Below are 15,351 nucleotides of genomic sequence, written 5' to 3' on the forward strand. Positions count from 1 at the left end.
ATGAATACCATGAGATTATTTTTATTTTATTTACAAGTAAAAATGTTTTATGGTATTATTTAATTTTTATGTAATTACAATATTTCTTTCAAATTGTATATAGCACAATACTTTAATTAGGTTAATTTTTTTTAAATTTTCTTCCTTTATAATACCATAAATGAGTATCATGAAATTATTTTTATAAAATTATTATTTTTATTTTTTTTACTAGTAAAAATGTTTTATGGTACTATTCAATTTTATATAATTTAATTAAAGTAAAATATTTACCACAAAGTACATAACAATATTTCTTCCAAATTGCCTCTAGCATAATGCTTTAATTAGGTTATTTTTTTTTTTTAAATTTTTCTTTGGCTGTAAATTTATCTTAGATTAGGTTAAGCTAGGTAATTTAGATTATGCATATTCACCAAACCATATTTACGATCACAATTTTAACTTCAACCTCTTACCCAACGACATAAGAGAAAACGAATTGGGATGATCATGTGACATTCATTCAATTTCCAAGTACCTTCAAGCGAACTGGTTATGCTACGCTACTCTTGTGCATAGATATTTACCTGCGTGGCATCCGCTCCAAACTAAAGCCCAAGAAGATTGTTAACACTGTGGGCTTGAATTACCCACCTTGAAGACATCATTCCCATCTTTGATTTCACGTACTTGTATTTCACAGAAGGTCCCAGTCGATTCTAATGCTATTTTGAAGAATTCTCAAAACACTTGGATTTCTAAAGCTTTTTTAAAGATGGCTGAACCACTATGGGACAATGATCTAGGAATTGGGAGCATTGGGGGAGAAAGAGCATACAAAATCTTAGGGGCCATTTAATTGTGCAAATATTAATGGTTTTCTTTTAAAGACACCGTGGGATTTGAATATTTTTTTTTTTTTGGCTTCTTTTTTGTTTGTTTGACAAGTTATTGTGGGCTTTGAAATTTTGTGATGTTTTCATTTTTATTTATTTTAATAGTACAACAGGGACATGGGATGACAAGTTTATGGGAGTAGGTTATGTTATTTGGGGATCTAGGAGAGTTTTGAGGAGTTCGTGTGGGATCCGATGGCATTAGTTTGACATGTCTTATCATTTGCACAATTTTTTTGTTTTTTTTTTTTTTTTTCTTTGTGTCTTAGAAAGAAAAAACTTAATGATTTATATTAAGAGAATATAAAAGTCGTGATACATAGGAGGACAAAAATGCCTTAGGCGCAGATGTTCATAAATCAGATACTGTCATAGGATCATAGGATCAAAACCGCATAGATGACTAAACTAGCATTTGCACCAAATGTTGCAAAAGAAACGCCGTAAGGCATAAATTGAGGAGTAATACACATATTAGATATAGGTGCAGAGTCTCTATCATCTCATGTTGGCAGAAGCAGTAAAAATGATTTCAATTATTGAGAAGTAAAACAGTCATCTAATCCAATCTAGCACAAAATTAACACTCATGGCATCCATCAACATCATGGATTGGTTAAATTTGCAGGTATGGATCCTCCCATATTTTGCTATTTCTCGCTATTTCATGACCCTTCACGGTTTAAAAAATTGATATTTTCTGGACGTTGTAATATTAGCAGCCAATCAAATTTGAAATGAATTAATACAACCAAACAGAATATGTAGCCCACATTCTGTCAAAATACGATTTGCAGGCTCTGGATTCATAAACCAAAGAAATTTGCAGGGCCAAAGGAGGCTCTTTGAAAATGCTTCGATTGACTTTGTATGAATGTTGATATTCATTTGTTATTGTATTAAAAATGGCTGATTCCAACATGTGATTTAATGTACATTTTGCTGAATTTAACAATAGTATTGGCTTATTAGATTCTGTTTGGAACAACTTAGCAAATGAAACTGAAAATTTTGGGAGTTTTATATGCCATTTATGCTTTTTATTTATCTTTGTTCTGCTTGTGCATTGCAAGTATTAGATCAAACTCTTTAAAGTCTGTAGGTGATATAGAAGTTATCTCTATTCCACGTTTCTTCGCTGCATTCTTCATCTTGGGATTTGCAGGATCTCCTTTTAAATAATTTCAACATATTAATACGTGATACCTATTTACTGCAGTATAATAGACAAAAATTTAAAATACCAATTCAATTAGCCTTGACCCATGATAAGCTGGAACCTACTTCATGATAGTCAATAGTTCTAGCAGAGTCAATTTTGAATGCTGATGTCAATCCCCTTTTCTGCACAGCATCACGAAATACAGCCTCTGCAGTGATACTCCGACAAATGTTGCCTTCCAAGAACAAGAATAAAAAGAGGCAAAGAAAGTATGGGAGGAAGATACTTAAGGCATCTCATAAGGGAGATAGAAGTATTTGTTGGGGAAGGGCAAGACGTTGTAAGATATTCTTGAGTTGGTGGGTAGCAAGTGTAATTCCTACGTCAATGAGTCTGATATTCTTCAGTTGGTGGGTAGCCACTATAATTCCTATGCCAGTGAGTCTAATATTCTTGAGTTGGTGAATAGTTAGTGTAATTCCTACGTCAGTCAGTTCTTGGCCTGGCCTTGATGCCTATGGATAGCCCTGGTGAGATTTGTGTATTGTTGTTCTGGAAGTGGAAAACGTCCACTTCCACACGGGAAAGCACGCGGGGGAGAGGAGTGATTGAATCCCCTTGTAATCTCCCAAGGAAGCCTAAACCTGAGCATATAAGCACTTTGAGTTGTTTTTTTCCAGAACAAAGAAGATTATGTAATTGTTTCATTTTGCATGGAAAGCACGCGAGGGAGAGGAGTGATTGAATCCCCTTGTAATCTCCCAAGGAAGCCTAAACCTGAGCATATAAGTACTTTGAGTTGTTTTTTTCCAGAACAAAGAAGATTATGTAATTGTTTCTTTGCAAAATGAAAAGAAGACACTGTAATTGTTTCTTGTAAAATTTTGTGATATGCAGAGGGAATGGTTTACAGGGAAAGAATAGAATGCTAAGAAATCTGCAGTGGACTTATTAAAAAAAAAACATTATTTTCCTCTTTCATTAAAAATATTGTATTTGAATTATGATGAAAGAAAGGGAAAATCTTTCTGTCAAGAAATCTATATTTTCTAGAAAAGTCAAGGGAGGGTTTGATGTATTCGAAAGAAAATACTAATACACTATAAGACAGAATTAATGAGTTTTCTGTTGACTAATCTGTTATTGTAAGTAGTCTGAACAGTGACACTGATACAGGCTAGTTCAATTATAATAGACCAGAGTCCATCCGTGGAGCAGTCTTCGTTTCTGAAATATACAAATATACCCGGCACCTCAGTCGGAGGATGCAGCCCCTCACATCATGTTTCTTCTTGAAACACTCAAAAGGGTAGAAGAAAATTTCTATGTCCTAACCGGACGCTCGCTGGTATTCAGGCATTACTAAAATTTTCTCTCTGCAATCATTGGGTGCATTATATGACTGTAACAATCTCCAGTGCCAGTTTATTATGATTTGTTCTAATAGAAACATAGATGAGAAATTGGGTCAGGGTTTTTAATAATATAGAAGCTACGAAAAACCTAGCTCCTTTAGTTGAATTGAATAGAACTACAAAAATTTAGTTTGCTCAAGTCAGGCATGATACAGAGAATTATGCTTGGCTTCAGGCTTTGGATCTTTAGTGTACAATATACTATAAGCTTCTACAATTGGATGGCTGACAATAATGGTAGACGTTATACCGAACTCACTCGTTGAATCATTTTATGGATGGTACTCACCAAGGAAAACAAAGAGAACTCCAAAAGGCTTGAAGGTTGCAGATGAATCAGACGCCATGGACCTCAATGCTTCTCTTCGTCCTCCTGGTGCTCCTCTTCGTCCTCCTGGTCTCCTGCAAGTTCGGATTAAACCTCCAAACTTTTGGCCTGAAATGAGATGATAAGTTGTGCTAAAAATGGGTGAATGTCAACATATTAATACGTGATACCTATTTACTGCAGTATAATAGACAAAAATTTAAAATACCAATTCAATTAGCCTTGACCCATGATAAGCTGGAACCTACTTCATGGTAGTCAATAGTTCTAGCAGAGTCAATTTTGAATGCTGATGTCAATCCCCTTTTCTGCACAGCATCACGAAATACAGCCTCTGCAGTGAGACTCCGACAAATGTTGCCTTCCAAGAACAAGAATAAAAAGAGGCAAAGAAAGTATGGGAGGAAGATACTTAAGGCATCTCATAAGGGAGATAGAAGTATTTGTTGGGGAAGGGCAAGACGTTGTAAGATATTCTTGAGTTGGTGGGTAGCAAGTGTAATTCCTACGTCAATGAGTCTGATATTCTTCAGTTGGTGGGTAGCCACTATAATTCCTATGTCAGTGAGTCTAATATTTTTGAGTTGGTGAATAGCTAGTGTAATTCCTACGTCAGTCAGTTCTTGGCCTGGCCTTGATGCCTATGGATAGCCCTGGTGAGATCTGTGTATTGTTGTTCTGGAAGTGGAAAACGTCCACTTCCACACGGGAAAGCACGCGGGGGAGAGGAGTGATTGAATCCCCTTGTAATCTCCCAAGGAAGCCTAAACCTGAGCATATAAGTACTTTGAGTTGTTTTTTTCCAGAACAAAGAAGATTATGTAATTGTTTCATTTTGCATGGAAAGCACGCGGGGGAGAGGAGTGATTGAATCCCCTTGTAATCTCCCAAGGAAGCCTAAACCTGAGCATATAAGTACTTTGAGTTGTTTTTTTCCAGAACAAAGAAGATTATGTAATTGTTTCTTTGCAAAATGAAAAGAAGACACTGTAATTGTTTCTTGTAAAATTTTGTGATATGCAGAGGGAATGGTTTACAAGGAAAGAATAGAATGCTAAGGAATCTGCAGTGGACTTATTAAAAAAAAACATTATTTTCCTCTTTCATTAAAAATATTGTATTTGAATTATGATGAAAGAAAGGGAAAATCTTTCTGTCAAGAAATCTATATTTTCTAGAAAAGTCAAGTGAGGGTTTGATGTATTCGAAAGAAAATACTAATACACTATAAGACAGAATTAATGAGTTTTCTGTTGACTAATATGTTATTGTAAGTAGTCTGAACAGTGACACTGATACAGGCTAGTTCAATTATAATAGACCAGAGTCCATCCGTGGAGCAGTCTTCGTTTCTGAAATATACAAATATACCCGGCACCTCAGTCGGAGGATGCAACCCCTCACATCATGTTTCTTCTTGAAACGCTCAAAAGGGTAGAAGAAAATTTCTATGTCCTAACCGGACGCTCGCTGGTATTCAGGCATTACTAGAATTTTCTCTCTGCAATCATTGGGTGCATTATATGACTGTAAAAATCTCCAGTGCCAGTTTATTATGATTTGTTCTAATAGAAACATAGATGAGAAATTGGGTCAGGGTTTTTAATAATATAGAAGCTACGAAAAACCTAGCTCCTTTAGTTGAATTGAATAGAACTACAAAAATTTAGTTCGCTCAAGTCAGGCATGATACAAAGAATTATGCTTGGCTTCAGGCTTTGGATCTTTAGTGTACAATATACTATAAGCTTCTACAATTGGATGGCTGACAATAATGGTAGACGTTATACCGAACTCACTCGTTCAATCATTGGATGGATGGTACTCACCAAGGCAAACAAAGAGAACTCCAAAAGGCTTGAAGGTTGCAGATGAATCAGACCCCATGGACCTCAATGCTTCTCTTCGTCCTCCTGGTGCTCCTCTTCGTCCTCCTGGTCTCCTGCAAGTTCGGATTAAACCTCCAAACTTTTGGCCTGAAATGAGATGATAAGTTGTGCTAAAAATGGGTGAATGTCATACATTTGTTTTATAACTATAAATTCTGCTTCATCATTACAGAACCCACCCTTCAAATATTGGCATTTGCTTGTTGGAATATAGAGACATTCATGGAGTCGCAAGAGCAGAGCCAAAAGCCTCATGTCGCAATCTTCCCTGGGTTTGGGTTGGGCCATCACATCCCACTGCTCGAGCTTGCAAAGCGGCTGACTGTGTACCATGGCTTTTCTGTCACCTTCTTCACCGCCGAATGGATGGACGGCTCTCCTCACCACACCTTGCCATCTTCGTCAAGGGACATGATCCGCTTCATAGAGCTCCCTGATGTTCAGATCGAAGGGGATCGAGGCGCCTCAGATTGCTGTCCTCTCTCATCCATCCACAGACGCTTAGAACTACAAAAATTTAGTTCGCTCAAGTCAGGCATGATACAGAGAATTATGCTTGGCTTCAGGCTTTGGATCTTTAGTGTACAATATACTATAAGCTTCTACAATTGGATGGCTGACAATAATGGTAGATGTTATACCGAACTCACTCGTTGAATCATTGGATGGATGGTACTCACCAAGGCAAACAAAGAGAACTCCAAAAGGCTTGAAGGTTGCAGATGAATCAGACGCCATGGACCTCAATGCTTCTCTTCGTCCTCCTGGTGCTCCTCTTCGTCCTCCTGGTCTCCTGCAAGTTTGGATTAAACCTCCAAACTTTTGGCCTGAAATGAGATGATAAGTTGTGCTAAAAATGGGTGAATGTCATACATTTGTTTTATAACTATAAATTCTGCTTCATCATTACAGAACCCACCCTTCAAATATTGGCATTTGCTTGTTGGAATATAGAGACATTCATGGAGTCGCAAGAGCAGAGCCAAAAGCCTCATGTAGCAATCTTCCCTGGTTTTGGGTCGGGCCATCACATCCCACTGCTCGAGCTTGCAAAGCGGCTGACTATGTACGTGGCTTTTCTGTCACCTTCTTCACCGCCGAATGGATGGACGGCTCTCCTCACCACACCTTGCCATCTTCGTCAAGGGACATGATCCGCTTCATAGAGCTCCCTGATGTTCAGATCGAAGGGGATCGAGGCGCCTTAGATTGCTGTCCTCTCTCATCCATCCACAGACGCTTGGCCTCTCTTCGCTGACGCTTGGTTTCTAAAAAGGCTGATGATCTAATGGCTGGAGTTTATTCCATCGTCTAACAATCGATCTAAGGGCCCATAACGAGACACGGCGGCACGGAGGGGAGTTCCTCTCAGAGGGAACGCCTTACGGCGTAATTACTTGAAGTGCACAGGGGAATAGGTTCTGAAAAAGACTTGAGTGTGGAGCGGATCGATGTTGGCATCCACCCATGTAGCCCACGTCCTCAATGCCTTCTCAAATGCTACCGGCTCGTCCATGTGGGGATGGACCAACCCACCCTCCTCAAAATAATTTATCCTGTGTTTATATATATATATATATATATATGTATATTCAACCTCAGATCTCATATTCTAACCTCATGTATATTCAACCTCAGATCTCATATTCTAACCTCATGTATATTCAACCTCAGATCTCATATTCTAACCTCATATTTACAAACAGGAAATGCTTGAAACCAATTATTATAACCATCCTACTCAACTTTTTTGTAAATGGTCTTAGTTAAATTTACAGGGAAAACAAAAAAGAAAGGTCCCTAAACCTTTTGAGTGGGCAAAATGTGAACAAATTAAATGTTGTTTGTGAAAGAGAGGTGAAATAGATAGTGTAAGGGAAAAGAAGAAAAGAAAGGAGCAGCGTACCCTTTGTTAGGCTCTGGATGAGTCCACCAGTGTCCGGTATTGAAAACTAGAATATGAGCTTGCTTCCAGTCTTGTGCCAGCTCATCTATGGTATCGATCTGTAATGTCTCACTTTCTTTGGTAGTGGTATTACTAGTTGCATTAATAGACGCCGGAATCTTATGTTGCCGAACTAGAAATGGAGCCCAAGAGAGCTCCACAGAACAGTTGTAGGCCTGCAAACACAACATATGCATGCATGCATCAAATGAAAAGCGGGAGATCATCACGCCTTAATATGTGCAGAGGAAATCACGGAAGTGGACTAACGTGTATAACATAAGCGACGGATCTGCCACCATTGGTGCCACGGAAAGATCCACCGCCCTCTGGCACCGCACGCCTGAGCATGCACAGCATCGATTCCCACTGGTTCCTGCTAATTGAGTCACCCACATACACAAGCCTCTTGCCCCTCAGCTTTTCCAGGAATTCCGACGCATTGAACCTGAGGCATATTGTATGCACATCATCACGGTCATATCGCTTATGAATTGTGAAGTTATCAAGAACAAGATCAAGATTCAAGACGAATGCCTACCTGGCAAGGTCGCAGTCCCGGGGCTGCCATCGCCATCTGGGGTATTTGGCATCTTTCCTGCCATTTCTTTGGCAATTGAAGTCAGCGCTGGAGAAGGGGCACTCCCCAGGCAAATATAGCACGTATGACTCGTCATAAACCCAGCTTCCTGTAAACAAATCGCACTCTGTTTGTGGATCAGGCGCTGTTACATTCGCTCTCCCTGCACCAATTCCCGATTCCTCTTCATCTCCCGTTCTATTCGTTGTTTCGTGAGGCCTCACAGGTTCCACACTGCTGTCTCCCTTACTCACGCCTTCATCATCATGGATTACCGAAGGTTGATCGGTTCCTGTAATTAACCCATCTGAAGCACTAATCGCAGTACCGTTCGTTCCCTGTTGCACTACAGAGTGCTGCTCCTTCTGTGTTGAATTGGACTTGTCAATATTCAATGTGCCCCCTGCAGATTCGAACTCATCCTTGGGCATGGAGAAATCGTTGGAGGAGCCGGCCGTTTCCGCGCGCTTCTTTAAGAGCAGCAAGTCGAGCAACGATCGCTCGTTATCGTAACCCCACAATACGAATGCAGGGCACACAAAAACCAAAATGATGCATCCACAGACGCTTGGCCTCTCTTCGCTGACGCTTGGTGCCACGGAAAGATCCACCGCCCTCTGGCACCGCACGCCTGAGCATGCACAGCATCGATTCCCACTGGTTCCTGCTAATTGAGTCACCCACATACACAAGCCTCTTGCCCCTCAGCTTTTCCAGGAATTCCGACGCATTGAACCTGAGGCATATTGTATGCACATCATCACGGTCATATCGCTTATGAATTGTGAAGTTATCAAGAACAAGATCAAGATTCAAGACGAATGCCTACCTGGCAAGGTCGCAGTCCCGGGGCTGCCATCGCCATCTGGGGTATTTGGCATCTTTCCTGCCATTTCTTTGGCAATTGAAGTCAGCGCTGGAGAAGGGGCACTCCCCAGGCAAATATAGCACGTATGACTCGTCATAAACCCAGCTTCCTGTAAACAAATCGCACTCTGTTTGTGGATCAGGCGCTGTTACATTCGCTCTCCCTGCACCAATTCCCGATTCCTCTTCATCTCCCGTTCTATTCGTTGTTTCGTGAGGCCTCACAGGTTCCACACTGCTGTCTCCCTTACTCACGCCTTCATCATCATGGATTACCGAAGGTTGATCGGTTCCTGTAATTAACCCATCTGAAGCACTAATCGCAGTACCGTTCGTTCCCTGCTGCACTACAGAGTGCTGCTCCTTCTGTGTTGAATTGGACTTGTCAATATTCAATGTGCCCCCTCCAGATTCGAACTCATCCTTGGGCATGGAGAAATCGTTGGAGAAGCCGGCCGTTTCCGCGCGCTTTTTTAAGAGCAGCAAGTCGAGCAACGATCGCTCGTTATCGTAACCCCACAATACGAATGCAGAGCACACAAAAACCAAAATGATGCATCCACAGACGCTTGGCCTCTCTTCGCTGACGCTTGGTTTCTTAAAACGCTGATGATCTAATGGCTGGAGTTTATTCCATCGTCTAACAATCGATCTAAGGGTCCATAACGAGACACCGCGGCACGGAGGGGAGTTCCTCTCAGAGGGAACGCCTTACGGCGTAAAAATCAAAGCATTAAGCTCATAGCGCCACATGATCTCCAGGGGAGAAATCCCACAAAAGCATGATAAAAACAGATCTGGATACAACAAAATACATATGATGCCAAGACAGAGATTAATCCACAGAAGGCATATAGCCCGAAATTTTGATCAAGAACTTGTTTTTATTTTGTTGAATATTAATATTTTTTGTAAAACGAGATTATTATTGGGTTTAACTTAATTAATCATGTTTGAAGTGGTATCCAAGAAGAATATTTGACAAAACATTTTGGTGTAATAACCCTTTGGAATAAGAATGAAAAGATTTACAAGATGGGATGTTGAAAAGATTTACAAGATGGGATGTTGAGTCACTTTTGGTAGGGAGAAAGTATGGTGGGTGATTTACTATTTTCTTGAATTAAAAATGATTATAATTAATCACTTGATTAATTAAAAATTAAAAGTGAAAAGTGACTAATTGAGAGAAAAGGTTAAAAGTGACTTAAGTAAATTAAAATTAAGAAGTCACTTAGATGGAGTTGTAAAATAAAATACTTCTAGAAAATTGAAGATCTATATATTAGATTTTTAAAAGTAGAAAGATTGGATTATTTTGGGATATTTATGAGGAGAGTATTTTTTCTTGTGGAGAGGTTTGGAGAATCGAGAGTTCCTACCATAAGCATTAGCCCTAGGATGGAAACCCTCGGGGGATTCAGTAGGAGGTGAATTTATCTCGAATTCATAAGAGAGTTTAGTAGTTATTTCTTAGCTTGTGTTGGAGGGTCAGTTTTAGCATTGGAGTAGATTGTTTTGGAGGTTAGATTATTTATCTTAGCAATTTTAGTTGTATCAACATGTATACCATGTCCAATGAATATAATAAAGCTGAGTTTATTTCCATTTATTAGTTGACATGTTTTGTTTGTTCTGTTGATACTTATAATTTTCTATTAATGGATGAAATTTTTATTTGAAGCATTTTTGTTGAGATGAATTTTGAGAATTCGTTAAATTTTTCAATTTGGGACATTATAGTGGTATCAACGTTAGTTTACTTGCTAGACAAAGGCTTTTATTGTAGATCGATTTGTGGGTTTTTTTTGAAGTCAAATTTGAGGGTTTGCTCAACAAATTTTCGAACCAACTTTATCATAGGTTTTGGAGCGAAATATTAAGCCCTCAATTTCAAGGAAAATTTTGAAGCAAGGGTTAAGAAATGTTTTGTAAACAAGAAATATTTTCCAGAAGGAGAGAACATATTTGTCATTTTGGCCGAGCTATTTATCTACAGAAGCCAAAATTTTTAGAGGCCAATCTCACCATTTAGGGACTGAATCGTCTTTGCATATTTGAAGGGTGAATGCTCTAAAGACCAAATTTTTCATCTTGTTTTGGTGGGTTGAGTTTACTAGTAGAAGTTTAATCTCCAGTAACTAGGTGATCGACCTCCAACAATGAATTAGAAGGGACATTAGTTTTGCTGAGAGGACACATTAAATTAGGGGCGAGTTCATAATCAACCACTAAGATTGATTTCTTATTTGTTGATGACATAACTACCCGAAAGCTCTAGATTCATGCATGAACAAAATGAAATACAAATTTAAACAAAAAACATAGAGCTATAATGAAAATTGAACTTCAGTTCATTAATAACAAAATACTCAAACTTGTTTATATGTAAAATGGAAATAAACTAGCTTGGATGATGGTAGCTTATCTATGAGAAGAGAATTGTTGGGTGTGGAGCCTAATTATCTTCTTGATTGTTAGGAGATTTTTTGTTTTAGTGGTGTTGGATCTATGCTTCTAACGGGACGGCAACACTGTCTATTTAATTGTTGTTAGGGCGTTGATAGTGACTTTTATGAGCCCCCCCGAAGTTAAAAATAGATGAAATTTTGCCTTGTAAAATATTGTAATGTTGTAGTCAATCCGGACCATTCATTAGGCGAATGATTTAACTATAGATGTTGTGTTAATTTATGGGTTTTTTTTTAGAAGACAACCCTCTGTTTATATGAGGGAATTGTATTGTGATTGTGTATGATTATTTTGAGCGAGAGAATGTTGTGTGAGAGTGAAGAGGAAATTACAGCGGATCTACTCTAGGTTGTATCTCTTCATTTTGCTGGATAATATAAAAGGAATGATTGACTGTTCTCTGTGGATGTAGCACAAATTGCGTGAACCACATATATTTCTCTTGTTTTGTGCGTTTTTGTATGTGTTTCCACTATTTTGTGTATTTCATTACTCCATTAATTAATTTTTAACAACTGGTATCATAATTGAAGGTTTATTTGGCTAATAAATTCGCATGAGATAAGGGTTCCTAGTTTGGGTGGGAGCAATGGTGAAAGATGGTAGGTTTAAGGTTGAGAAATTTAATGGACAAAACTACTAGCTATGGAAGATGCAGATGGAAGATTATTTGTATTAGAAATATCTGTACAAAACAAAGAAGCCGACGAGTATTACAGTCGTATAATGAGAGATTTTCCACAGAAAGGCACTAGGAACAATGTGATTGTGTTTGACAGTGTCCATGGCATTCAACATGTTAAAGGAAATGACAACAACATGTTTAATGATGACATTGACAAAACTATATGAAAAACCCTCGACTTCGTAAGTCATTTCTTGTGAAGCTTCTATTTAATATGAAGATGTCAGAAGGTGGATTTGTTACTAATGATTTAAATGAATTTAACACAATTACCAGTTAGTTAAGTTCTGTAGGGGTAAATTTTGATGATGAAATTAGGGCTTTGTTGTTTCTGTACTCATTGCCTCATTTCCAGAAAGTTAAAATGATTTAGTTATGGCTATCAGTAACTTTGTCTCTAGATCAAGTACTTTAAAATATGATGATGTTGTTGGTGCTATTCTTAGCAAAAAAACACGACAGAAAAGCTCAGGTGAAACATCGGGTAATTCTTTGACTGCAAACATTAGGGGAAGATAAATAAAAAGAGGAAGGAGCCTAGGAAATCATAGTAAGTCAAGAAAAGACGTATCTAAATCCATATCAGGAATAGTGTGTTGGAAATGCAGAAAGAAATGACACTTGAAAAAAGATTGCATATCTCACAAAGGAAAAGAAGGAGATGGATAACAAGAGAACAACCATGAAGCGAATGTGACAGGTGATGTGTTGCAAGATGCTTTGATTATTTCATTAGAGAATATTATTTATGTCTGGGTGGTAGATTCAGGGGTTTCATTCCGTGCCACATATGATAAGAAACAATTTCATGGCTATGTTTAAGGAGATTTCAAACACGTTTGTTTGGGTGATGATAAACCCTATAAAATCATTGGAATGAGTAAGGTTTTTATAAAACAACATAATTAAAACCAATGGCTACTGAAGGCGGTAAGGCATGTTCTAAATCTGAAGAAAAATCTAATTTCAACAAAGCACTTGGGTGGTAAAAACTGTGTAAATACATTCATAGACAAACCCTGGAAGGTCACTAAATGAGACCTAGTAATAACAAAAGGAGAAATGTTGGTACGTTGTATTTATGCAATGGTATTTCTAATTTCGTTAATGCTTTAACATCCACAGGAGAAAATACAACATTGTGGCATCATAGACTTTGGGACATGAGAGTGAGAAAGGAATGCAATTTTTTCACTCAAGAAATTTGTTGCTAGGTTTGAAGCATGTTGATTTGGATTTCCGTGAAAATTGTGTTTACGAAAAACAAAAGAGAATCAAAATTATCAGAGTTGGGAAGGAAAAAAAGAAAGAAAAATTAGAGCTTGTGCATACAAATGTATGAGGACCAACTCAGATATCATATCTTGGTGGCTCTCGCTATTATGTTACTTTTATTGATGATGCAATCAGAAAAACCTGGATTTATTTTATTCAATAAATCTGATGTATTTGATACTTTCAAGAAATGGAAAACTTTGGTTTAAAATGAGACAAGAAAGAAGTTGAAGTGTCTCAGATCAGACAATGGAGGAGAATACTGCAACAAATAGCTTGATAGCTACTATTTAAAACATGGTATTCACAGAGATAAAACAGTGTCAAGGATGCCACAAGAAAATGATGAATCAGAAAGGATGAATAAGACAATCATGGAGTGTGCAAAGTGCATGCGATTGGATGCAGGATTTCCCCTTACAATTTTGGGTAGATGCTGTGGATACTGTTGTTTATCTACTAAATAACGAGCCACCAAGTTCCTTGGATGGTGGTATTCCAGAGGATACATGGACAGGGAAAATGGTAAACTACTCTTTTTTAAAGACTTTTGGTTGTGAAACCTTTGTCTACATCAATAAATAAAATAAAAAAAGCTTGAGACAAAATGAAAGAAATGTACCTTTATTGGATATGGTGTTAATGATTTTGGTTATCACTTATATGCTTATGAAAATCACAAAACCAATAGGAGCAGAAATGTCATATTCAATGAAAAAGTCTTGTATAAGGATCAGATGCAGGAAAATAAACAAGAAAATGAAAACAAAGATATGCAACACTTGATGAGATCACAGAAAAAATTAAGGTCTCTGACAATCATAATGATTAGTAACCACAACAACAACAACCACCACAACAACAAAAGACAATGCAAACACGTGAAAGTGGTGTTAGAAAATCCACCAGGATAAGTAGACCTCTTGAACGATACACTCATTCATTATATTATGCATTATTCATTAATTCTGGTGAACCAGAAAGATATGAAAAAGTAATGCAGATATAAACCAGGAAGAAGTGGGAGCAAACCATGGAAGAAGAGATGGACTCCTTGATGCATAACTAGAGTTGGGACTTAGTCAAGTTGCCTTAAGTAAACTAATATTGTAGAATAAATAGATTTATAGGTTGAAAGAAGAAGATGGAGGAAAACAAAGGTATAAGGCTAGACCTATGGTGAAGGGGTTTGCACAAAAGAAATGTATAAACTTTGATGATTTTTTTTTTTTTTTTTTTTCTATTGTTAAAATGACTTCATGCAAAATGATTTGAAGTCTAGTGGCAATGAAAGATTTGCATCTTGAGCAGTTAGATGTAAAGACAATCTTTCTCCATGGAGATTTAGAGAAAAAAATATATATGCAGCAACCACAAGGATATGAGGTCAAATGAAAGGAGAAACTAGTGTGAAAATTGGAGAAGAGCTTGTATGGCTTAAAATAGGTTCCAAAACAATGGTATCTAAAATTTGACAGGTCTTGTGTGAACAAAGTTATACTAGATATTACTCTGACCATTGTGTTTATCTTAAAAATAAAAATGACGACAACTATATTATATTGCTATTGTATGTAGATGACATGCTTGTTGGAAGGTCTAATATGTGAGAAATAAATGTACTCAAAGAAAATTCATTTGCAATGATGAGATCACAGAAAAAACAAAGTTCTCTGAAAATCATAATGATTAGCAACCATAACAACAACAACAACTACAACAACAAAAGACAATTCAAACACGTGAAAGTGGTGTTAGAAGATCTATCAAGATAAGTAGACCTCTTGAACGATAATTTCATTCATTATATTATGTATTGTTCATTAATTCTGGTGAACCAGAAAGATATGAAGAA

The 15,351-nt window shown here is 37.6% G+C and overlaps 1 protein-coding gene across 1 annotated transcript; it reads right to left on the bottom strand.

Annotated features, from left to right (window-relative positions):
- Window positions 1–1,360: 1,360 nt before the first annotated feature.
- On the bottom strand, window positions 1,361–9,164 carry LOC149145710 (protein trichome birefringence-like 5). The gene is made up of 4 exons (XM_089450019.1): window positions 9,027–9,164; window positions 8,159–8,933; window positions 7,888–8,065; window positions 1,361–7,793 (listed from the first exon to the last, which is right to left on the bottom strand). The coding sequence occupies exons 2-4, from the start codon at window positions 8,881–8,883 to the stop codon at window positions 7,506–7,508; spliced, it is 1,191 nt and encodes a 396-aa protein (XP_089306145.1). The 5' UTR covers window positions 8,884–8,933; window positions 9,027–9,164; the 3' UTR covers window positions 1,361–7,505.
- Between the last annotated feature and the right edge of the window lie 6,187 nt (window positions 9,165–15,351).

This window comes from Pinus tabuliformis, chromosome X (genome assembly GCF_031772625.1).
Source record: "Pinus tabuliformis cultivar Carrire ecotype Pingquan chromosome X, CPIR1, whole genome shotgun sequence".
In the NCBI taxonomy this organism is placed as follows: domain Eukaryota; kingdom Viridiplantae; phylum Streptophyta; class Pinopsida; order Pinales; family Pinaceae; genus Pinus; species Pinus tabuliformis.